This window comes from Electrona antarctica, assembly GCF_951216825.1.
Source record: "Electrona antarctica genome assembly, chromosome: 18".
In the NCBI taxonomy this organism is placed as follows: Eukaryota; Metazoa; Chordata; class Actinopteri; order Myctophiformes; family Myctophidae; genus Electrona; species Electrona antarctica.
In genome coordinates, this window is record NC_136799.1 from 24,030,486 (window position 1) to 24,057,542 (window position 27,057).

At 44.1% G+C, this 27,057-nt stretch overlaps 1 protein-coding gene across 5 annotated transcripts in view; it reads right to left on the bottom strand.

Annotated features, from left to right (window-relative positions):
• Positions 1-27,057, bottom strand: part of tnika (TRAF2 and NCK interacting kinase a) — a 112,204-nt gene that overhangs the window by 75,009 nt on the left and 10,138 nt on the right. For all 5 annotated transcript variants that reach the window (XM_079528913.1, XM_079528914.1, XM_079528912.1 and 2 more), the window contains exon 2: positions 16,245-16,310. In XM_079528913.1, the coding sequence (XP_079385039.1) occupies positions 16,245-16,310 (66 nt within the window). The remainder of the gene's footprint in view (positions 1-16,244; positions 16,311-27,057) is intronic.

Here is a 27,057-nt window from a genome sequence, read left to right on the forward strand (position 1 = left end):
ATACACACAGTACGCGCACATACACAGTGGCACGCTACATCAAACAACCAACAGCGCCGTTAGCCTATAGGCTGTGGTGTCGGAGCTGCTGACTGCTGCAGCAAGCCTATTAGCTTTAACACAAGCACGCACTCTTACTTCATTTACACGTGTCTGCCAATTAGCACGCTAACCTCTCATACAGAGAGACAATGTTTTTTTATTCTTCTTGATGAGGTTGGTGAATAAGTAATGCTCTCTCTGCTGCTGTGAACAACTACTGTCGCATGACATGCCCCCCAGTATCTACCGCTATACTCGTTGGCGGCCGGGCAGAAACCTTGTATCTCCATATTGGTTTTGGCTTTGTTCGTCAATGAATGCCCTACTTCATCACACAAAAGTAGTGAAAATTGCAGATCTGCATGCTCACAATGTGTTGCGATGTGGTGCGTTATGAGCTTGTAGATCAGCTACTTTAGTAGCATAACGGTTTTGAACATATAGATAACGTTTCCACCCAAGAGCAGTGTACTGTCACCCTGCACTGTTCCACTGCAGCTGCTGCAAGGTTATGGCAAATACTGTAGTAGTTTCACTGAAGCCTCGTAATTCATCATGACCATGTGACTTATTTTATTTTCTTCCTGTTTTTTAGATATTTCCCTCTTTTTCTTCCAATGTAGTCGTTTATGCCAAATCCCAAATTCCCTGTTCATTTCTGTGTACTCTTGTCTTATCTCCTATAAACATGGCCAATTGAGCTCGTATGGACATTGGACACCTGGCCAGGCCAGAGGCACTGCGGAGGATTTGAACCCCTCGCCTCTGCAGTAATGGTCAGGAACTTTACCCACTGCTGCCACACCCGACTATACTACCTATTAGGCTGATTTTTAAGTAAAACTTTCACCCGGATGGGTGTGGTTTAGCAGAATGTATGCATGCAATGCATGTGCCTGCAACAAGGCATGCAGGCAAGGCAAGGAGGCCTTGAGGCTTGTGAGGCGAGCACGGCTGGTTATAGCTCGCATGGCACCCTATAGCCAATAGTTTGTGACCTTAGAGTATATATGAATAGAGACGGCACCGGATATCTCCTCCCATCCACTTGCATTAAGTTGCTCAAAAGCGCATGAGGCGATTTCACTCAGGAACAGAGTGCATTCTGGGATGGATTTGCCCCAAACGCATGAACGAGCTGGCCGTTGACTATCATTGCACGCGTTCACGTATGAAACAGCGGCGTTCACGTATGAAACAGCGTTCACGTGTCATCATGAACGTGCACAATGATAGTCAATGGACAAGCGTGTTCATGTGTTTGGGCCCACGCTGCAATACCACATTCGGCCACTATGTCCATTTCGCCTCAGGGTTTCCTCCGGGTGCCGTCTCTATTCATATATACTCTAAGTTCGTGACCCACCAATATGACCACTTATCATGACAGCCGTACATGTGATCAAGAGAATGTTGTGATATTGTGATCCAAATCCCCAGGACGTTTTTGTGTTATACTTTTAGCCTTAGTATGGGAGTGGGAGTATTTCGCCCCAAAACAAATGACTTATTTTCTATCAATTACACACCCCATGAAGCCTTGAATTCATGGAGATGTTTTAGCTTTTGTGGCATTCCTAAGCCGGTCATCATGATCAGCTCAGAAATTAGACAAAAACAAATAAATCTGCATGAATTCAAGGTTTTCAAGGGGTGTGTAATTGATAGAAAACTACTCCTTTAATGTCTGACTATACCATGTGGCATGCGCTGTGTAAATGTTTGGCTAATAAAGTATTCAATCAATCAATCAATCAAAATCAATCGATTATATATGTTCCAGGCAGCTTGGATCAATGGAAAGAACATAGACATACTATATACTATAGATACTTTAAGATCATGTTTAGCAGCATGAAAATGAAAAACTCACTTTTCAATTTTGACATGACATTTAATGTTCCATTAGCCTACAGGGTTGAGAACCACCACCCTACAGGCGCACTCCCCTTCAGCGTTACTTGCACGTCACCGTTTGGGTCAGTTGACCTTGACACAGGCCAGGGACAATGCAGTGGTACACTGACCGTTTGGGTCAGTTGACCTTGACACAGGCCAGGGACAATGCAGTGGTACCTCTGACCGTTTGGGTCAGTTGACCTTGACACAGGCCAGGGACAATGCAGTGGTACACTGACCGTTTGGGTCAGTTGACCTTGACACAGGCCAGGGACAATGCAGTGGTACACTGACCGTTTGGGTCAGTTGACCTTGACACAGGCCAGGGACAATGCAGTGGTACACTGACCGTTTGGGTCAGTTGACCTTGACACAGGCCAGGGACAATGCAGTGGTACACTGACCGTTTGGGTCAGTTGACCTTGACACAGGCCAGGGACAATGCAGTGGTACACTGACCCTTTGGGTCAGTTGACCTTGACACAGGCCAGGGACAATGCAGTGGTACACTGACCCTTTGGGTCAGTTGACCTTGACACAGGCCAGGGACAATGCAGTGGTACACTGACCGTTTGGGTCAGTTGACCTTGACACAGGCCAGGGACAATGCAGTGGTACACTGACCGTTTGGGTCAGTTGACCTTGACACAGGCCAGGGACAATGCAGTGGTACACTGATCGTTTGGGTCAGTTGACCTTGACACAGGCCAGGGACAATGCAGTGGTACACTGATCGGTGTGACATTTCCAGCATGGTCCATGGATGCTAAAACAAGATGTGTGGAGCGCTCAGGGAGTGTGCGCTATTGATCCTGTGGTGCCCTGAAACCGTGTCAACCATCAGGGAAGATATTTGTACGAGCATTGATCAGTGGTGGGAAAAGTACTCAAATTGTTTACTTAGGTAAAAGTACCAATACTGCACTACACATGTGTAGTGCAGTATTTGTACTTTTACCTCTTACCAGAGTATATTATACTCTGTTACGTAAGTAGAAGTTCTGCATTCAAAACTGACTTGAGTAAAAGTATAAAAGTATGAGCATCAATATATACTTAACCCTTAGAAGGTGAAAGACGCCAATTGGCGTCTTCATCAGAATTCCGTAAATGATCAATGACGCCAATTGGCGTCTTCACAGTTTTTGATGAATCTAAACATATTAATATGCTCCGAAGCGCTGTTTAAATTCCTGAGCTTATATTCCAACTACATTACCCAGAAAACCCGTGTCACGTGACACACGTGTACGTGTTGCCATTGGAAGCTGGTCCCACCCCTGTAAACAGTGGGGGCAGAGGGAGTCTTCATATTTTTCATTGTTTTACCTGTTTTGCCGTCTCGCCCGAGCGATTTTCTAGCAGAAAAAGTTGAAAGCAGTACTATTTATTTGAGCGAGTTTTGTGGTAGTAGTATTGATCCATACGCGTCCCAGTCGCCTTCTCCAGGCGGAGTAGCCCTGGTCCAGTGCTTACAGCGAGACTCGCTGCTCCCTCCCTCCTTTTTTCATTGTCTCCCCATCGTCGTCCGATGAGCTATACCGGGAAACCATTGAAGAAGACGATCAACCCGGAATGTTTTGAGGTAATCTTATTGTAGAAAATGCCCTTCTATAGTGATCAGAAATCATAAGATGATCGCTACAAATAGATACTTGGATAATTACTACTACTAGTCAGATCATGACGCCAGAATGACTCACCACGATGGCCCCCAGCCATTAGCCAGCACCAAAGGTGCTGGCTAATGGTGTTGGTCGGTGCATTGGTGCTGGCTAATGGTTGGAGGGGGGGTTGGTGTCGATCGGTTGGTTGGTGCAGTACAAATGTATCGTAGCAGGCATGCACGCATGGCAGTACAAGTATTTTATATTGTAGCGTGCCTTATAGGCGATCTGATCTTTAGAGTAATGTTCGCTCCTTTTATTTACTGTCTACAAAGACGGAGAACAAACATGCATCGTTTACTGAAGCAACGCGTGCTTATGATGACCTTGCTACAAGGATCGGAGGGGGGACGGGGAGTGAAGCTAACAGTAGCGTATTATATAAGATCTGTATGACGTTTCATTGACGTCTGAGCTTGCATGATAATTGCATTCATTGTATATTGTATACAATCATGATTGTACATTGTTTAGTGTGTCTCCGTGTGATGATGATGACGATGATGATGTCAGATAGCCTACGTCCCCCCCCCCCCCCCCCCCCCCCCAACTGGCTATTGGCCGGGCTGACTACAGCTAAATGTTTATTTTTATATATTTAGAACTGGCATCAGATGAGGAGGAGGAGGAGGATGATGATGATGATGATGATGATGATGAAGACGAAGAGTCAAGACTGCGATGGAGTTCTCCGACACTGAACCGGATGCATTCATTCATTTCAGTTGTTGTTTTTTTTAAATTTAGCCTACACACACACACACACCGTCAAGAACAACTGGAATGCAGTGGTTTGGGGACACTGGGGAGTTTGGGGACAACTGTTTTGTATGTAGGCCTATTTATTTTCTGTAATATTTATTATAATTGTATTATGTTAGTAGTCATAAAAAATAAAAGACAAGCTTTTACAATGAGTTAGACCTGTCATGGCTATTTTGTTCACTATTCTGAGGTTTATGGTTTGACTAAGCGAGTTTCAACTGTGATTTACTCTGTAACGGTAGATGGTAAGAACCCAATTTTTTTGTTATAATACAGTATACATTCAAGTCTATATTTTGATACATATCATGGGCACAAAGTCATATCAAAACAATGTCCTTGGATGTGTTTTTTATCAAAACTGTTTCTTCACAACAGGTTTTTGAGATACATGCATGAATAGACACGGTACTGGTAAGACTATGTAAACATGGTATATATCAAAATGTGCGTTAGAATGTCTAATTTTACCCCAAAAAAGAATTGAGTTTATATGATGTTCCATTTCAGAGCTAGGGGGACTTTTAGCTGGATAGGTCAGATTGATCATGACTGACCATGCTATTTATAGATGGCAAAATATCTACAGTGGTACATGTGAGAAACTTTTTATTTTATTTTAATTGAACTAGACAACTCACCCTTTAAAATGAGATATTGCATGGCTATGTACGCCCAGCAGAAAAAAAGTTATTTAGAAAATAAAACTTCAACCGGGCATAACTTTTTTTGTTGTCCTAGAAACACTACCCAGTGTAAATGCAGGCTCTTTTAAATGGCTTCCAACACAAAAACTAAACATTTTATCAACTCAGTTCATTTTTTTCCTGGAAGCAGACAAGCCAAGCTTTCTCTGAAGGTCTTTCGTTGTCACACATTCACAACAGAGAATTTTCAATAAATCATTCAAAAACGCCATTCTGCCATAGAGAAGTCTAAAAACTATATAGAAATCCTTGAAACTCTCAAAGAGTTAAAGTACCAAAAGTAAAAGTACTCATTGTGCAGAATGTCCCATTTCACAACTTCAAAATGTATAAGAAAATAATTTTAAAATCAATCAATCAATCTATCTTTTTAAGATATACAATCTACATCATCAGGGATTTCCATATATGGTCATATGTGTACTCGCAACGTAGAGGACATCGCCAGGGGCCCTTCCCAGCAACTTTACATCTGACCTCACTGACACCAGATTAATAGTTTAAGTCCTGTTTCTCAACTGTGCCGTATTAAGAAGCTCTGTTGTTTCAGCGCGACAGAGGAGCAGAAAAGGGTAAAAAGACCGAAAAGGTGTGTCCATGAGTGGAAGAGGCAGAAAGAGAAGAGAGAATACTGAATACCTCAAAATTGTACTTATAATAAATAAGTACAGTACTTGAGAACACTGGCATTAATCATGTACTTTTGAAACTGTCTCGACAGTCCTGCTACAACTAGGACGCGAGTTGGCTGCGAGTGGGGTGCAGAAGGAAGGTTTGCCTACGGCACATGTTTTCTAAATAAAATGGCGGTGGTCCTGAAAATATATATGCAGCAGGGCTGGTTCTAGCTCGTATGGTGCCCTAGGGCCTAGGTCTCCAGAAAGCTCCCACGCCAAACAATATTTGCATTGAAATACAGAATGTAAGCCTGACAGCCCTAAAAAGTCTTTATAGGCATTTATTGAAAGACGTTTGTCTCATCTGGGGGATCCTCGAAATTAAAAACCATTTGAGAACCACTGCTCTGGCTATTTTCGCCAAATGTTAGGGTTCATAACCTAAAGGCCGTGTTGTTCACCACTACACTATACACCAGGGTTCCCCAATTCATTTTCCTCAAGGGCCATATTTTGACTAGGGTACCAGGCTGGGGGCCGAGTCCGCATGCACGAGGTCGAGGTCTTGCCCTGAAATAAAAAAAAATTAAATTCATTTTCAGGGCAAGACCCCATTTGAAAAGGATGCCCAGTTTGACATGCATAGGCTACTGACCCCCATTTAATGCCATTTATATCTGGGACCCCCTAAAAAAAATAAAAAATAAAAAAAGGTATTTATTTTGTATTCTTCCAGGGGCCACAAGGGGGCGCTCCGCGGGCCGCAAATGGCCCGCGGGCCGCCAATGGCCCGCGGGCCGCCTATTGGGGAACCCTGCTATACACTCATCTTTCCACAGCTTTTCTCACACATGAAGAACTATGTCACACAGCATGTGTAGTGTAGTGTACCCACTACTGATTTGTTGTATCAACATTTTGCTTTACTGTGGAGATTAGATAGATGGATAGATGGTTAGATGGAACTGGTGTCTTTTTGTGTTTGCCGTGAAAAAGTAACTTGGGAAGGTATAGCACATCAGACATGGAGGATAAAAGCAGGCTGTCTAACTTCTAGCTTTCTCTCTGAGCCCCTTTGCCTTTTCATGCTAGCTCTCTGAGGTGTGTGCACTGTGTGCGTGCGTGTGTCTGCCAGCTTACGCAAACACGCACGTATATTTGTGTATGTGTGTGACTTGGGGGTGGGGGTGGTATTGCGTGAGAGAGAAACTCCCATGATCCTTTGCAGCATGATTTCCCACAGATCAGTAAGATAAAAAAGGACTTTGAAGTTTTATTCCCTACTTTTGGGTTTGGGTGGGCAAGGAGAAAGGATGAGGAGCAGTTAGGGGAGAGAGAGAGCACGGGAGACAAGGAGAAAGCATGAGGAGCAGTTAGGGGAGAGAGAGAGCACGGGAGACTGAGAAAGGAGTAGACAAGAGGTAAAAGGGGAGGTGAAGTGGAGATAGAAGACATTACTGGTAGGAAGGAGCAGAGAAAGATGAAGAGAGAGAGAGAGCGTTATACTTACTTAGGGGCTGGTGAAAAGTATGAAACAGTGGTTATTATGCTTGCTTCAAAACCTCAACCCGTTGCTCGCTGAAAGCAGCAGTTTTACAAGCTCATAACACATTGCATCCAAGTATAAATAAATGGTGCATTTATATAGCGCTTTTATCCAAAGCGCTTTACATAGAATGTGCACCACACACACACACACACACACACACACACACACACACACACACACAGAGCAATTAGGGGTTGTCTTTCTCAAGGACACTTGTACTCTAACTCAAAATGAGGCTTTAGGGAGCTGGGAGAGCGTGAAAGAGAGAGTGAAACAACAAATATGCTGAGAAGGACATAAAAGAGGGAGGTGTGATTGACTGATGATATGAGGGCCTGATCCTAATCGACATCTGCACACGCTCCATTTACATCCGCTGGACCCTGGATCACCCCGCGGCCTGCGCGCCACGCTCAACAGATTACGTGACAACAGCTGTGATGTCACGACAACAGCACGTGATTCCAATATGTGCTGCCGCGGCAATAGTGTCCCCGTTTCAGACCGCAGATAACCATACAAGAATACACACGAACACAGATCTACACGCATGGCCTCTGCTCCCAACTACATGAAACAAACATGCAGAGTGACATGTAGGGGAAAGTCATCCCATTACATCCCCCACCCCCCCCCCCCCCACACACACACACACACACACACACAAAATGGAATTGTAAAGAGTTTAGTTTAGCTCATGAAAAAGCTCTGCTCCACTGTACGTCTGTGTGTGAGTGTGAGTGTGAGTGTGAGTGTGAGTGAGCGTGTGCGTGTGCGTGTGTGTGCGCACGTGTGCATGTGTGCGCGTGTGTGTGTGTGTGTGTGGCGACTAGTGAATATTTAAAGACTGCGTGGAGCACTTTGCCTGAGGAGGAGTGAATGTATTCTGTCATCAGAGTCATATCCAGATTGCTCTCCAACTCTTCTTCTCCCTCTCCCTCCCTCTGAAACTGCCGGAGCGCATGGAGACAACGCACAGCGAGGGGATAGGAACACACGCACGCACACACACAGACACACTCACAGTCACACACACAGGAAGTGTTAGATTGCCACCAAGGGTGAGCTGATAGTCGATCTGGTGTGTGTGTGTGTGTGTGTGTGTGTGTGTGTGTGTGTGTGTCTGTGTGTGTGACTGTGTGTGTGACTGTGTGTGTGACTGTGTGTGTCTGTGTGTGTCTGTGTGTGTCTGTGTGTGTGACTGTGTGTGTGTGACTGTGTGACTGTGTGTGTGTCTGTGTGTGTGTGTGAGTGTGTGTGTCCGTACAACCATGTATGTCTGCCATAGATGTGTTATTATGAGCGGGTCTATGATTGGTTCCTTGCATCCATCAGGGAGACTAATGCATTCTCGCCGGCGGAACGCCGCCGCCGCCGACCAGTGATTAATCAATTAAGCGATCGATACGCCCGTCAATCAGTTAGGTGGCCGCTTCGTCGTCCAGCGGTATAGGTAGCCCCGGCTACTGGGCCAAGAGGACGGCAACGCACCAGGCAATCGGCAAGCTTTCCTCACTTCAGAGGACAGCGATTCCCATAAGCCCCATCAAATATTCACAGCCATAGGAGAGGGAGAGAGAAAGAAAGAGAGAGAAAGAGAGAGAAGGTCTGAAAGACGGTTGGTGCATAAAAGAGAACAGAGGGATGATAATATAAAAAAACATAAAGAGGCAAGAGGAAGGAGAGAGAGAGAGAGAGAGAGAGAGAGAGAGAGAGAGAGAGAGAGAGAGAGAGAGAGAGAGAGAGAGAGAGAGAGAGAGAGAGAGAGAGAGAGAGAGAGAGAGAGAGAGAGAGAGAGAGAGAGAGAGAGAGGGAGAGAAGGGCAAGATAGTAACACAAACATTGCAAACACGGGGGAAATAAAGAGGGAGGAGAATGGAGGGACATGAAGATAAAGGGAGGAAAATAGAGGGCAATGACGGGGAGAGGAGGATGAGAAAGAGAGAGAGAGAGAGAGAGAGAGAGAGAGAGAGAGAGAGAGAGAGAGAGAGAGAGAGAAAGAGAGGGGGGGGGGTCATGGATGAGGAGAGAGATGGAGAGGGAGGGTACAGTGGAGAGAGGGAGATAGCAAAGGTCTTTAATTATTCAGCACTACCCATGTTCTCTATTTATGGCCCTTTTAGAGCAGCCAGCTATATATACACACACACACACATACCCTGTAAAGTCCTGAGTGTTCTTTAACTCAGAGAATGCACAGATGGAACCAAGGGGACCTATAACTCTGAGAGTGTACAAGATGGAACCGAATGGCCCTGCTGCGTTTGTACACCCTCAGAGTGACCCCTCAGGATTATACTATACACTTAGTGGGCTGCAGTTGACTGTGGAGGTTTCAGCCCACATAGGAGGGGAGAAGAAGGGAGATGCGATCACATTACATTGATAAAAAGGGATGTATGTAGTAGAGAGAGAGGCATAGAAAGGTAAAGGCGTGGATAGTAGAAGGTGTAGTCAAGTGTGTGTGTGTGTGTGTGTGTGTGTGTGTGTGTGTGTGAGAGAGAGAGGTCTGTAACATTTAACTAGATGGGGTAATAGAAGAGTTGATAAACCCGTTATCACCGTCTCCCAGACACAGGCCCACTGCAGAGCTATGGGGCAACATTACTGCTATCACCAATAACATAAAACACCACACACACACACACACACACACACACACACACACACACACACACACACACACACACACACACACACACACACACACACACACACACACACACACACACACACACACACACACACACACACACACACACACACACGGTTCAAAGGACGTTCACCGAATAAAGCAATGCAGTGGCAGAAGGCAATGGGGCCTATTTGTATAGAATGAATGGAGTAATACACAATATGAGCACGTGGTGGAACACGCACACACACGCGCACGAGAGGAAATAGGGGAAGACATAGCTGTTGGCATGGTGCAGAGCTTCCACAATAATATTTGTATTACCTGAGTTACTGTTTTGTGTCTGTAGGGATGTTAGCAATGTCAACTTTGTCATTGTCATCGTTTTATCTGTGATCAGACAAAGACATTATGGCGGTCAAATATTGAGTATTAAAAGTAGTATAGACAACATTTAAGCCTAAATTCAAAATATATGTATATTTATATATGTTGCATTGTTTCCCTCTATCAGCCACTATATAATTGTGCTGGGGTGTTTTTCTGCAGAAAGACACGTCCCTCTGGCAGTATTTTGGTTTAAATGTTTACGTTGACGTTCATCCCTTGGCAAGGACACCTCTGTCTGTGGGGGAGGAGGGGGGGAAGTGGGATCTCAGCAGGAGGGAGGCCCAATGTATGGCCAATCAAAGGGATCAATTAAGAGCTCCTGAAAAGTTTAGTAATTAGAATACCCAATAGTAACAGAATCCATTGAAAAATCTCTTCTATCAATTATTTGGGGTTTCAGCCATATTATACTGTCCTATCTATTATCTAATATTGGATTTATTGCAAACAGACCACTAGGGGGCGAGCCCAACTCATTTGCAATGATTTTTGAAAACCTTATGCCCATACCTAACAGCGTGCCAACATTCTAAAACGTGTGTTAAAAAGTGCATAATTGTTGTGGCATTTTAAGCTCCCAGCAGCCATCGTGGACGCCATCTTGAAAATTATGCCTTTCCAGAACTTAAAATTTCCTACATTGAGTATGTTAACATACACAATAGTAGCAGAATCCAATGACATTTTTATTCTATCAATTATTTGTGGTTTCAACCCGACTTATCTACTATTGCATCCATTGCAAACAGACCACTAGGGGGCAAGCCCAACTCGTTTGCGATGGTTTTTGAAACAATGCTAACAGCATGGCAAAAATCTAAAACTTGTCACCAAGTGCACGATTTTCACGAATTCCCTCCCAGCTAGAGAGACCAATTATCATAGCTGTGGCTCAGACACACACCTACTCACTACAGGCTACACAGCTTCATACTGTAAGCATTGCGACCACTGAGGAACTATTATGGATCACTCCGTTTCTGCTACTACCATTCAGACTCATTGTTGGTCCTTTTTGTTCGTAAAAATATTATTTCCCCTCAGCCTCAAAAGCGGTTAGGAAAATTAGGTGCATTGTTCTCATCTCAAGTACCTATACTCACAGTGGTCTGCAGTCACTATTTTCCTATATATATATTTATTTTACTCTAAACATGATACTCTAGTCTGCGTGTTATATTCTGTCAACCGCACAAAGCCAGACACATTGTCTATTCTCAAGAATCCCCTGAGCTTCCTTCCCCTTTATTTTAGGAGTGTGTGGGACCGGGGGCCGGTGCATGGGCGGGTGGGTACTGGGTATAGGGTGTCTTTATAATATAGTATTTACATTCGCCAGCATCAGCAGCAGAGAAAGCCTTGCACTTGACCCATTTCATGCATTAATTTACTACTAACTCCATCCTTACGCTGAAACCTCATCCCAGGCCAGAGTGCTGGACGGCTGGTGTTGTTGCCATAGCCATTCTGTGGTCCGGTAACGCATCGGAGACCGACAGGCTGAATGTCAGCCAGCAAATGAGCCGTGACTTTCACCAAGGCAGCCCAGTCAGCAATAACTGGCTGGATACACATAACTCTCCTCTTCTCCTTCACTTTTCTTGTTCTCTTCCCCCGTCCTCATTTCACACACGCATACTATCACATACACAGAGAAATACAGACAGACACAAGCATATGACACACACACACACACACACACACACACACACACACACACACACACACACACACACACACACACACACACACACACACACACACACACACACACACACACACACACACACACACACACACACACACACACACACACACACACACACACACACACACACACACACACACACGCACGGCTGTCAAAGATTGTTTCTAGGAGCGTGGAGAGGCATGTCCAACCTCAGCTTGACCTTTCATCTGCTCCAATCAGGAGAGGAGGAGAGGGAACAGCTCCTCTCCATCACCACCTGACCTTCACTCACTGCTCCATTAGGTACACACACAACACACACACACGTGCACGCACACAAATGCTCATTTATATGCACAGACCTGTGCAAACATAAAAAGCGCACGCACGTGTGTGTGCGCACACACACACACACACACACACACACACACACACACACACACACACACACACACACACACACACACACACACACACACACACACACACACACACACACACACACACACACACACACACACACACACACACACACACACACACACACACACACACACACACACACACACACACACACACACACACACACACACACGATTTAAGCAAAGGCCGCAGACCACTGAAAGTCGGTGTCCTTCAGAAAGGAAGGCCAACAGGATGGAAAAAAGGTATGGAAGAAGACAAGGAACAGCGAAAGAGAAGAACAGAGGATGGACGGGCAGCGAGGCAGTGGTTCTCAAAGTGTGGTCGGCAGGGTCCTTGAGGGGGTTCCCGAGGATCCCCAGCAAAGTTTGTGAATATATTGTAGCATCACAATTAGTTTGACCCTATATATACACATCAGCTATTTAATAACTGCCATTGATGCCACTGGTTGTCAGACCAAGTCCAACACTTAACCGCCATCGACGTCGGCGGACGTCAGTACTGTCACGCGTTTTCAGTGAGTACGCTAGAGGGCGCTCTTGGCCAACGTATGAATGGTTCTAGATTGCTACGCTATAGGATATACAACCGGAAGTGAAAACTCTTAATTGTCTCCATGCGCCTCAATGTAAACAGATTTACAAAAATGCATTTGTTTTCATCCGGTTCACATCTCGGGTCCCGTGGCTCTTCAAAATAAGGTAAATACGCTGAGAAACACTGGCGGTGGAGGACAAAGTCATTAGTTAATACCGGGAACTTAATGTGTTAAAAAAAGAAAAGAAAAACAAATGCTATTTTCTTTTAATATTGTTGACACATTTTAACAGTTTGACTCCAGAAAACGCGTTACCCACTATTTAATCAAATATTCTACGCTGCCGAGATTGTTTTATTACCTTTAGAGCATACGCTGAAGTATTTGCAGCTTTCAACGACGAAAATCCGGCAATCCGACTACAATGCCTCCATGAGGCATTGTAGTCCAAACAAACCCCCCGTCCACTTACATTGAGCTCAATTGCCCTAGCAGCCCAGATGATGACTTGATTTCCGGTTTCGTCATCATAACGCGACGGCCTCGTCATCAGGTCCCGGATAAATCCGCAGTTTCTTTTTAATTATTTTAAAACGGCGAATTAAACGCATTAAACAAATGTCGGGTATAGCGTTTTACGCGCGGTGGAACACTGGATTAAACAATTAGCGGCCGTCAAACACAAAGCTTGTATGGGGTCCCTGCTGGTATACATTATATTCAGATGGGGGTCTACTCTAGACTCTACAGCCAAATTAATTTATGTGTCATTGACATGAAAATGTTTGAGAACCGCTGCAGTGAAGAACATTTGGACAGTAACTGGATGGAACAGGATGGGGGGGAGGGGGGGGGGGGGGGGGGTGGGGGGAGAAGGACAATAAAGAGCGGAAGAGAGGAACAGAGGACAGAGGGGCAGTATAGAGGACGCTATGACTTGGACGGAGAGATAGAACGTTGAAACGACAGCAGGAAGCAGCTGAGGGCCGCCAACACGCACAAACATCTCAAACACCAGCCTGTCATGTCATCCCTGGTGGAAGGTCAGTCCTAAGAAATGTATTTGAGTAACATTTGATGTACAATTTTCTGCTACTTTATACTGTCTTATACTACACTACTGTGCTTTTGGAGGCACATGTTGTGCTTTCTGCGCCACTACATTATTTGAAAACTTCAATTACAAAATTTGAAAAGAATTGTGCATAATGAGTACTTTTATTTTGGGTACTTTAAGTATATTTTGATGCCAATACTTTTGTACTTTTACTTAAGTACATCTTCTTCCACTGGATGTCATGGCAGGACAGGAAGCAGCTCGGCACGAGCACTTCCTGTGTCCCGGATAAACACGTCCCCTACTGAAGTATGTCAGATAAAGTGCTATAAATGTTCCCTCAGAGAGTGAGATGGAAAGAGAGAGAAAGAGAGGGAGAGACTCTTTATATAATGAAGGAAGAGAAATAATATACAGTAGATATAGTAAGAGTAATAGAGAGACAGGAAAACAAGGTCAGAGAGAAGGGAGATATGCAGGACATGACGGGAGTCGGATTCAAACCTGGGTCCTCGCGACTCACAAAGTGCATGTAGTCTAAGTCCTAACTTGCACCAGGCACCCACGAGAAGGGAGAAGTATTTTAAAACGCGTTAATAATATGACCCAGTTCCTGCTTCTTGTCTCTCCATTCAAGTCTAGTTCACATGCGCTCTATTCCACCCACACTTGTGCAAGTTCTCTCTTTTCCTTCTCTATATTGTGTAACATCATGTGCATTCTTTATTCCAAACATAGGAAGAGTGAGTCAGAATTGATAAGACAAGACATGATTGACCAATATGAATATGCCAATAATATTAATATTAGTCAATGACCAGAACTGAGGCCAGAACAGAATCATCTTTTATCCTATTTTACAGTATACTTTGTCATACGAGTGTCACCATACATTTTGAGCTTGTAGATTTGCTATTTTTGAAACATTTTGAAAAAGTATTTTGTCTAAAGCCCTAACCACACCAGAGGGTCACCATACAACTCCTTGCAACTTGCAACCATTATTCTCAATGCATCTGGCAAGGAGTTGCATTGGTGTGGTTTGTTTTGTTGAAAGGAGTTGCAAGTACTGGTTGTTGCAAGGAGTTGCATTGGTGTGGTTTGTTTTGTTGAAAGGAGTTGCAAGTACTGGTTGTTGCAAGGAGTTGCATTGGTGTGGTTTGTTTTGTTGAAAGGAGTTGCGAGTACTGGTTGTTGCAAGGAGTTGCAACTGGTGTGGTTTGGGCCTAAGACAGGAACAAAATATTGACGGCAGCAGGTGGTTACTTCTGTGTGAATATTTTTTTATTATAAATATTTAACCAATGAAAAGGATTAACATGAGTGTATGACTAATTAATAACTTAATAACATCAGCTAGTGCTAGGATCCTGATGAGAGTGCGAAAATATGACCATATATTACACCCATCCTCCGTTCACTTCACTGGTTCCCAGGACTGAATGCAAGATCTCCCTTCTCACACATCAGTGCACCAACACCAAGACCAAGTTCCGGACCATGGGCACCCAGACCTTCTGTTCTAGGGCCCCATGTCAGCCCCACTGCTGAAGTCTGAAACAGACTTAAGCCCAACCAAACCTGGATGTTTGGGGCCAATACAAATATTAGGGAGTAAAACACATCCTGCCCCAGAATGATAGAGTAAGTGGAGACAGACAGGAAACGAGGAGAGAGAGAGAGAGAGAGAGAGAGAGAGAGAGAGAGAGAGAGAGAGAGAGAGAGAGAGAGAGAGAGAGAGAGAGAGAGAGAGAGAGAGAGAGAGAGATAATAGGACCATAGAGTAATAAAAGGATAGAGACCGAACCCGAGTGCAGTGGCGTTTTGAAGCACCGGTCTTCTTCCGCATTTGGACACCAACAGTTGGTGTCCAAATGCGGAAGTGCAACCGAGCGCTCAATGTTAAACCCGAGCTGCACGGGGTTTCCTCAGGCAAAATGCAGGGGCCTGCCTGCATTCTCAACTCTGACCAGTAAGGCCGAGTGCTTCAACACTGGAGAGCCTCCCTGGGGGCGTGGGTATGACAGGATGTTTGTCAGGATCGGGACTTGAACCAGCCATACACTGTCAGGCATTAGGAGCCTAGGTGCCCAGACTGCCAGGTCGGCCCAGGTCAAAACCTATCTTTTTATCAAAGTGTTTTCTTAATTTTACCTCATTTTTAATTTGACTCTTTAGCCTATTAGGGGGGTTGCCCTTGCTGTTTTATGGCATGTTTTATGCGATAGCAATAATTGTGTATTTTGTTTGTCTGAGTCTTACCTTGTACACTTGCCCATAGGTGCCATTTCCCACCAGCTCAACCAGCTCAAAGATGCCAGCAGGGTCCTAGAGAAGGAGAGAGATGCAATGTTACGTCAACACCCAATGCACTCAGACTCACATACAACAGTTACCTTAACATTTCTCGAAAGCACTGTTTCGGGACTCGTGGACCAATATCTATGGGCGACGAGTAAATATCATTTTTTTTCTGTTTTCATTATTTCAAAATATTTGAGAATTGTTAAACAAAGAAATCACAACTTTTCATCCATTCAAAACAATTCCAACATTTTTCAAAAGTAGTTCATAAATAAAAAATATAAAAACAAATACTTAATATATATATAAAAAATGAAAAAATATAGTAGTAAAAATAGCTGATTTACAAATAAACAACGCATTGCGATGCTCTGCTATTTTCACTAGTTTGAGTCCCGGGCAAGGCGGCTAATTTCTCTTTTGAGTCTTGAGCATTTTGATATTTAGGAACCATTGGTCTGAAAAAGGGAAAAAAGTCACATAGACCAAAATGTTGCGTTTTCCTTAAATTAACTTTTCAACTGCATTTGAAGACAGTGTGCGGGAGTTTTTTCTCCTTTTTCAGTACGCCAGGTCCTCGGTTGGCCTTCTCCTACACACCTGTCGCATGTACCGTTGGGTGCCACCGATATTGTCCCTCATCATTTGACCCATTTAGGCCTGACCTAATTTTTTTTTAAATCCTTCTAAATCCTAAATATTTCACGATTTTTCAAAAATAGCAGACCTACAAGCTCGTAGCGCGCCACTCGGTGGCGCGCTATGAGCTTGTAGATCTGCTATTTTTCAATAGCTAAATTATTACATAATGTTTAAAACACCAAAAGGGGTTCCCGCCCAAAATGGGTTAACTGTCCTTTTGCGCAGATCACGCAAACCTCAGCAAAAAGAAAAGGACAATATCGATGGCCTCCAACTGTAGGTGTGCAAAAGCCCTGCTTTTTAGGGAACCACTGCTCTGAAAAAAACTAATAATAATCTGTTCACTTGATTTACTTGATCATTCACCACAGAACGTTTCCGGCCCTCCAACCTTCCTCAGTGTGTATTTTAATTACATAACATATCAAAACGAATGATAGTCAGACCATTATTGATCCTGTGAGGGACATTCAGTTATCATAGCGTAGCTGTGCTGCAGTCTGAAACACAGGACACATCTAACCACCACACAGTTTGTTTTGGTAGGAGTTTTGTCCCTTCAGCCGTTGCTACACTAAACAAACTGATAAGAGTATACTGGGGACTTCATGTATTGTCTTGGTGTTCTGTTGTTGTGTGCCATGTTGTTTTCTGCTATATGGTAATGTGTTTTTTGTTGGAACAGACTGTGAAGATACATATCCCTGAGGGGACAATAAAGATTATCATTATTATCAGTAGTGTAAAATAAGTAGAAATAAGATACTAAGAAGGAGACTTAAAGTCTGGTCTGGCTGTCTGCAATTGGACCGACCAGGATTTGCATAATGTATGAGTTCTTAGATATAAATATAGGCAGAGTATTGTATCAATGTACAATCTATCAATTCACCAGTAGTATGGACCTAATGTTGACGTGAGATTAAAGGGACACTTAGAACACTTTACCTTTATGCGTGTAATATGTGGTTTTAGATATTTTAGATTTTAGCAGTGAGCCCAGTGTCTCTGATGTCATCGATACTGGGCTCACTTCATTCCTGGACTACAATTTCCATAATGCTTTGGTGCACTGCTCCTCCTTGTGGATAGGGGGTGGGCTGTCTTACTGAGACAACATGTAGTCCAGGAAGTAAGTGAGCCCAGTGTCCATGACATCAGAGACACTGGGCTAAAATCTAAAATATCTAAAACCACATATCACACACATAAAGACCCCCAGGAAAGTGTTCTAAATCTTCTAAACGTCATTAACATATATCTTTTAGCAAAAAGGGTGAAGTTTCCCTTTGATGGTAGTGTCTGCAAGCTGCACAGTGGGAGGGTGGGTAATAATGGATAACATAACCTACTGTAAGTCTTTACATTGTTTTAGTTTACGGACCCCCATTTAATGGCATTTCTATCTCTGGGACCCCCAATTTATATTGTAAAATGAACGGGTCCATTTGGTTCCATTTGTACACTCTCAGAGTTACAGACCCATAAGGGTCCATTTGGTTCCAAACTATCATTTAGCTGGGGACCCCCTGGAACTCCCTCAAGGACCCCTGGGGGTCACCGGACCCCACTTTGGGAACCACTGCTGTAGGTCAATAAGCACCACAACTAACAACAAATATCTCCATTTATTGTCTCCACCAGGCCGAAGGCATGGGGAGAGAGTATGTTTTGCCGTCCGTCCGTCCGTCCGTCCGTGTGTGTGTGTGTGTCCGTCCTTCCTTCCGTCCGTCCGTTACCAGCTAATCTCCGGCACTGTTGGCCCCATCCATGCCAAACTTTGCACACACACTCCCTGGATGCCAACGACCTGTTATAGCGCCACCATCAGGCCGATTTAGGCAAAACACATTTCTGTAGATTACTCGTACACATTTTATCCATACATCACACAATTTGGTATACACTATCTCCATAGTCATGTGATCAACACGAATCTGCACGATTTCCCATCTTCCATCCTGATTGGCTAAGATTGGCTTCCAAAGCTCACATGATTGGTCCGTTTCGAACAAAATGCCACAAATCACAAACACAGTGTGCAATTTCCGTGAAATTATGCACGCACATTTCCACTAGGCCGAGGATGACATGGCACTCATTTTTTTCCAAATCAGCCTCACGGTGGTGCTATAACAGGGCAATTCCTGTTTTTACCTATAACTGCATCGATCTGTATACAACTTATGTATGCGCACTCCCTAGAGGCCATGGAAAAACATTTTCCCTGCATCCCTCCACATCTGCCGGTTATAGCGCCACCATGAGGCCGATTTCTGGAAAACACATTGTTTATGTTAGTCGCACAGATTTCATCCAAATCTCACGCAAATCGGTACACATGATCTCTGTAGTCATGTGATCAAGACGAGTCTGTTGGATTTCTCAGATTCTACACTGATTGGCTAAGATTGCCTTCCAAAGTTTTCAGGAGTGGCCCATTTTGTACAAAATTCTGCACATGTCCTGCTCATCCAGAATTCTATCCTCAGAGATGCTATGAGTGATATGGATCTGCATTTCCTCAACAAAATGTAGAAAATTGTTGCAAAAAAAGAAAAAGAAAAAAGATGTTTATATTACTCCTAAACATTTTGCCAAACATCACACACACTCCTAACCTCCTGGTGGAGACCTGTGCCCAGAAGGGCACAGGTCTCTAGTTATCCCTGATGTTGTACTTAACATATGAGGACATTGCCTTACTGTAGTTAAAAAATAAATAATAATAATAATAATAATAGGGACTAGCGGCCCTCAAAAAGCTAAAATAAAGTTGATCTACAAGCTCACACGCCGAGTCATTGCAAATTAATTAATGCTTCTCAATGATTTGATTAATTGAAAAAGTAAGTAATAATCCATAGATGCAGCATTACATGAGTTCATACCATACACAGGTATGGATGTCCCCAGTGTTGGTCTCTCTCTACCCATTGACCCTACAAGACCTGGAAGTGTAATTGTCTACACTTGAAAAGAAGTAGTGTCCCATTGTAAGCTATTTCAACAGACTAACTTTAAGAATCCATGTCCAGTAGCTATAGGATGGCTGCCAGTACAGAATTCACAGCACAACAGTGGCTTGCAACACTTCGAATAGAGCACCAAACTCATTGAACCCACACACACACACACACACACACACGCAGTCACGCACACAAACACACACACACACACACACACACACACACACACACACACACACACAAATCTCCCTCTTTCTCTCCGCCATGTTGCTACGGCTTTCGAGACAATAGCTGGTATTCACGCTCCCTTTCTCTCTCTCTCTCTCTCCCTTTCACGCTCCCTCTGCTCTCCTAGCCTCTGTTCTCCACTCAACCAGTCTATCACTCTTTCATTCCTCGCCCTCCCTCTCTCCCTCCCTCCATTTCTGATGATGTCCAGAACTGTGCCATGGCACTCAGTCCTTCATTCTTTCCGACCCTTCACTCATTCCAGCTGGCCTCCAAGTGCTTTCACTTTATTATGTCTCTATATCTCCTCGTCAGTGTCCTTGCCATTGAACACTTTTCTAAATATAGCTAGCAGCTCTCTCAGACCACCATTCACTTTCTCTCTGTCTGTGTCTGCCAATGCCTTGTAGGTACTGTAACTACAGTATGTTTTCAGTAATAGGCCTGCCAGGTTACTACAGATTCCACAAAAGAATTGCAGAACAAATGCACAAAACACAGTGCTAAGGACTTTAGTTCTGTGTTTTGTTGGCTGTCCTTCATCCAGTGCTAACCGTTTTACGTGTTGTCACTGCAACCCATGCCAAAACAAATTCCTTGTATGTACCCCATATTTGGTAATAAAAATGTTTCCCATTTCTGAAATGATTATGTTTAGATAGGATTAGTTTGATCAAGCCCTTCATGGGAAAGTTATTCCAGTGCTATCAATACGGCTGAGTAAATATCTCCTGTTCACATTCAGCTTGAAATGATTCCAACGTGCAACAAAAACAGGTTTCCATTCTCATATTACCGCATATCACAACTTATCATGTACTGTACAGGCACTAAAAGACAGCATTAGTGTGCGTGTGTGTGTGTGTGTGTGTGTGTGTGTGTGTGTGTGTGTGTGTGTGTGTGTGTGTGTGTGCATGTGCATGATGTAATGTTTGCAAAGGACTGCATTGCTAGACATGACATAATTGTTGAAATTATTACCAAAGATGTGTCAGCCGTGTTTGATTTCTCTATTGCTATTTACATAAATTCCAGTGTGAAACCAGAAATGTTTCAATGCAATGACCCACACGTCAACTCCGGCTGGTGGTCATGGGGGTCTTGAGGATTATGAGGCTGCCAAAGTATAAGGCAAAGCAACTTGTAAAATACTGCTCAATCTCCTGCATTCGCTCTGTTTGGAAGAGAAGGTGCTTCCTGTATCCATAATGTTCCTGGCGTTAGGTGGAAGTGTATGACCTATGTTGTCCATGAATGTGTTCATATGTGTTGTTTACATTCTGTGATATTTAAATATGACCTCCATTATAACCTCCATCCTAAAATGTTGATGTGTGTGCAAAGTTCCCACTTATCGGTTCAGTTAGCCTATAGGTATATAATTATACCTATTGGCACATGGTTCAGTTAGCCTATAGGTATATAGTTATACCTATAGGCACATGGTTCAGTTAGCCTATAGGTATATAGTTATACCTATAGGCACATGGTTCAGTTAGCCTATAGGTATATAGTTATACCTATAGGCACATGGTTCAGTTAGCCTATAGGTATATAGTTATACCTATAGGCACATGGTTCAGTTAGCCTATAGGTATATAGTTATACCTATAGGCACATGGTTATAGTGCCACCATGAGACATTTCTTCCTTGGCTCAGAGGAAAAGTGCATGCAAAGTTTCACTGCAATCGCACGCTGCAATCATGATTTGAGTTATGTTCAAATCGGACCACTCCTGCAAACTTTGGAAGCCCATTTTTGCATCTTGGCAACCAGGATGGAATATGAAAAATCTGACAGATCCCTCTTGATCACAAGGCTATAGAGATAATGTGTACCGATTTGCGAGATGTTTGGACAAAATCTGGTGGCGCTAACAGGGCGTTGTCTGCTCTGGCATTCTATAGGTGCTCACAGACAGACGGACAGGTGGCAAAACCTACTAACCTAGTCTCAGGCACGCCTTCGGCCTGTAAAACAATGAATACAAAATTCTGATCGATGGTAAGAGAGACCAGTTTCAAAAACTATACACAGAGGTGTATCCAGCAGGTGTTCCAGGTCTAAAACTACTTCTAACCAGCGCTGCTCAGCGGCCAGCATAAACAAAATTCACTGTGTCAGAGTGTGAACACACATTACACTCTCACTCGCTCACAATTCCCTTCTCAATAAAGCATCCTATTACTTCTGTACCCAACAGCACACATTCACTCCGCATACGCCCCCCTCTCTCTCTAGCGTGTTTAGATTTTTCTTATGACTAGCAATGAAGGCCAAATCAGTCAACTACATCTCATGGAATCTGAAAGGTCTCACTCTCAACAACCCCGTTATAAGCATCGACGAGGATTCCTGCATTAAATAACAACCAGGTATCCCAGTCTAATTACATTGTTTTTCCTCATCTCTCTCTCATTCTTGTTTGCTCTCCTTTGGTTGCTCCATTTCCCTCTATTTTCCCAACTTTTCTCTCTTCTACATTTCTCTCTCTTTCTCCAATTCCATTTTTCTCTTTCACCCGTTCCCTCTCTCTCTCTGTATGTTGTCACACTTTTTTGTCACACTTTTTCTGAAGTGAGGGCCTTGCGCTTTCCTTGCTCTCTCACTTGCCTTCCTTTTCCTGTCATTTTTACACCTCCCCCTTGCTGGACACACACTCCCAGTAGGTCGTGTGTGCATGCGCTCACACCGATGTTCAAACACACAAACATACATGCACACTATATAGCAGGCATTCTCTCACATGCTGTCTCAAGTACATTTTCATGCGGTCGCTGTCGCACACGCACACACATGTATACTTCCAAACAAGGGCTAGTGATTTAATGACCGCGTGAGCATGTAATACCGTGCGTGCGTGCGTGCGCGCGCGTGCGTGCGTGTGTAAATGTGACAGTTAACAAGAGCAAGGAGAGCAAGACAGAGGAAAACCTGCATGCATCCTTCAGCCCTTCGTGCACCGCAGCATTGTGGGAGCAGCTTCCTATCAGGACTCCTACAGCAAACATTTCCCCTGCAGTCTGTGTGTGTGTGTGTGTGTGTGTGTGTGTGTGTGTGTGTGTGTGTATGTGTGTGTGTGTGTACTTGGCAGCTGTATTAACTCAGTGCTGCATGTGAACCTCTTCACAAAAAATCCCCAGACACGTCTAAGGATGCACACACACACACACGCGTGCGCGAGCGAGCGCACGCACATCCTCCCCACACAAAAGACCTCTGCAAACCGATGCATATCTATACACACTCAAAAAGGCATGCAAGCACACAGGTAAAAAGGGAAAATACACTAGGCACTGCAACCACGGACTGAGGCATAGACACAGTAGACTTCCTCAATACACATACTGTAAAAACAAATATCGACGAAGGGAGCGTGACGTGACCCATTGGTTTCTGCAGAGCTGTCATGAAGCCTCTAGTTCAGAGAAATATGTCTGCGAGTGCAACTAGCGATTGAAAACATGAAGTATTTACAACAAAAAAGTTTACAAAAAGGTAATAATCTTGTCCTGGTCACGACATTTCTTTTGCAAGTTGCAACCGGAGGAGGGGAATCATCGGGACATTAAATGGGCAGCATTCATTACTTCCACATTGACTCAATTATTTTTCAAGAGCAATGGATGGCATGGAGGAACAGCCTGCAGACTTCCTCCACGCATGCGAGGCCATGCACCGCATGCAACGCCATGCGCCGCATGCAACATTGCATAGCATAGCATGCAAAGACTTCCTCCACGCATGCGAGGCCATGCACCACATGCAACATTGCATAGCATGCAAAGACTTCCTTCATGCAAGCGAGGCCATGCGGCGCATGCAGGCATAGCATAGCATGCAGAGACTTCCTCCATGCATGCGAGGCCATGCGGCGCATGCAGGCATAGCATAGCATGCAGAGACTGCGTCCGCGCATTTGTGAGGCCATGCGCCGCATGCAGTCATAGCCTAGCTAGCGGCTTCGGATGTTATCAGATGATTTAATCTCATCAGCCCTTATCAACAGTACACCATGCAATGCAGCCAATGTGGACATTTCCACATACTGACGTTGTCAGTCACTGTCCAATTGTTGGTCGCGTTGTCCGACTATTACTAACTGTAAATCTAAATCTAACCCTAACTCAAATGTAAGTCCACGTAACTCATATCAGTCTCAATCAGCCATGTAAGTCAGTTTGTGGGAATAAATGTCCATAGATTGCCTGCCATTGCATGGTCCAGATAGATAAGAACATACTGGTGATTATCAGTTGATAACATTCGAACCAGGTGGCATCCAACATCGGAGGAACCAGAATCAGTTCCATCACATTCGGATCAATAACCGGAATGTTTTTTTTGTAATCACACAGACTTCATGACTGCATGCTATACAATTTTACAATACCAGATATTGTCAAACTTTTGAATTTCAAGGACCACCATATCTCTTGAGTGTATAAATGAAACCAAATGGGAACTGTAAGGGTCCATTTGGAACTCCAGAAGGTCCCTGTACCTCACTTTGAGAACCACCACATACATATGTATCCAATACTGCATGTATGATTGAATTTGTGTTTATCAAACATTCTAATGAAGGCCAAAATTATAAAATGTATTTTGAAAACTATATGGGAATCATTAAAGAGAATAATTGAGGACACAGACCAATATGAGGGGTAAAGGGGATACATCGTTAAAATCGTAAAGGATGCCAAGCATCTGCAGGAGGAGCATGTAGACACTTCCTCCATGCATGCATGCATGTAGACACTTCCTCCATGCATGCATGCATGTAGACACTTCCTCCATGCATGCATGCATGTAGACACTTCCTCCATGCATGCATGCATGGAGGAAGATACGGCAAATGGAAATGGAGCGTTTGTGCTGCTCCACTTCATATATGTCCTTAGGCTGTCTGATAAAAATATACCACGTTATCATTCATATTTTATAGGCCAGTCGCAGAATGGGCTCTTAGCCCCCATCAGGCTGTGTGTGTGTGTGTGTGTGTGTGTGAGAGAGAGAGAGAGAGAGAGAGAGAGAGACTGTCTGTGTCAGAGAGTAGTGTAGTGTGGTATGCGTGGTGTGTGCGTGCGTGTGTGTGTCAGAGATTTAAAGTTCCATCTTGTGTTCCTCCTGCTGTACATTTTTCACTGTCACATGACTGCCATTATGACCACTGGTGGCCAATGAGTCATGGTGAGTGTTGTATTGGTATGCGTGGGCTGGATTGGTGACTTGGTGCGTTGTGGTAGTGCTTAAAGAAGGGACCATTATGATCTATCTTGCAGCCATAGTCGGGTATCACTCACACACACACACACACACACACACACACACACACACACACACACACACACACACACACACACACACACACACACACACACACACACACACACACACACACACACACACACACACACACACACACACACACACACACACACACACACACACACACACACACACACACTGTCATGTATATATTTCCAGTGAATGTGCGCTCCCCGCCCCTGCCACTCCTCTCTCGCTTATCGATATCTCTTCCACAGAAGTCAATTACATATTTTTACGTTATTAGTTTACGGGAATCGCTCTCCCATGGCAATGGCATGCTTATGATCGTAAAACTGGTTTCTACCGAAACCTTCTTGGAAGAAGGATGACACATGCATGCTGACAACATGTGTGTATGTGGGTGTGCATTGCCCCCACAAACAGATGCAACACTCTGGCTGCATCATTTGAGGTGAGCATTAGCAAGACGTTAGAGGGGAGAGTGAAGAGAGACAGAGACAGAGACAGAGACAGAGACAGAGACAGAGACAGACAGACAGACAGACAGACAGAGGAGATAAAAGAGTGCGATGCATTTATGTGTGTGAGTTTGTGAGCATGCCCACACACTTGACTGTGAGAGAGAGTCAGCATTGTGTTTGCTGGATTGCAAGGACGACATAGAGCTGGAACCCAGGAAGTTTGATAAACGCAGCATACTTGTCTTATGATCGACAGCTTAATCTGCCGTCAACTCCCCATGCGATAATTGTCATCTGTTACAAGGAACCACACACAGCAAGGAACTAATTATACTTTCCATTCTTGACAGCCTGACAACACGCACGTACACGTTCACACACACCTGAAACAGGTGCGTAATTGGGGTCATTAAGTTGTCACCTTTCAATGTCACCCCCCCTCCACCACCATCACACCTACCCCAACATCTCCCAGAAGACTACAGTCAAGTCCCAGAACCACGACAACTGAAAACTACTCTTTGAGAGATGATTTGAGAGATATCACCCACGTCTTTAAATATATTTTATCTACAGACGCACACTACCTGCTTCTGGCTCCTGGCTGACAGTGTGCGTGTGTCTCCGAGCGTCGAACTGGCGGCCAGGTGAACCCAGTTAGTGTCGGGAGAAAGTGAATTAAGGAGAAAGTGAGCTGGATTGAATTAAAGAACCTTAAGCGGATGATGGGAGTCATGCTGGCTGGGCTCTGCTCCCCCCCCTGAACTGAAACCCACTAACAGTACACACGCTTAGCACCACTCGCCTTTTACAAGGAGACTACATCCCACAGTACATCACTCTCTCACAAAACACACGAGAACAGTCTATTAACAGGAGTCGATGCTTAATTGAGGATTTATGGCGTTACCGTGTTACGACTGTACACAGTGAAAACCCTCTGCGTTCATTTACTTGTAACTCAGAGAGTGCACAGATGTAACCAAATGAACCTGTAAGGGTTCATTTAGTTACATTTGTACACTCTCTTGAGTTGATAGTGAATAAACCCCCGATCATCTGCCAGACTTGGTTGAGGTGCTGGAGCCAAAAGGAAACCAAATGAACAATAAAGGGAAGCCTCTACAGTCCACACACTCAAAGCTGTACTTTATTTTTTTATAGCAACATTTTG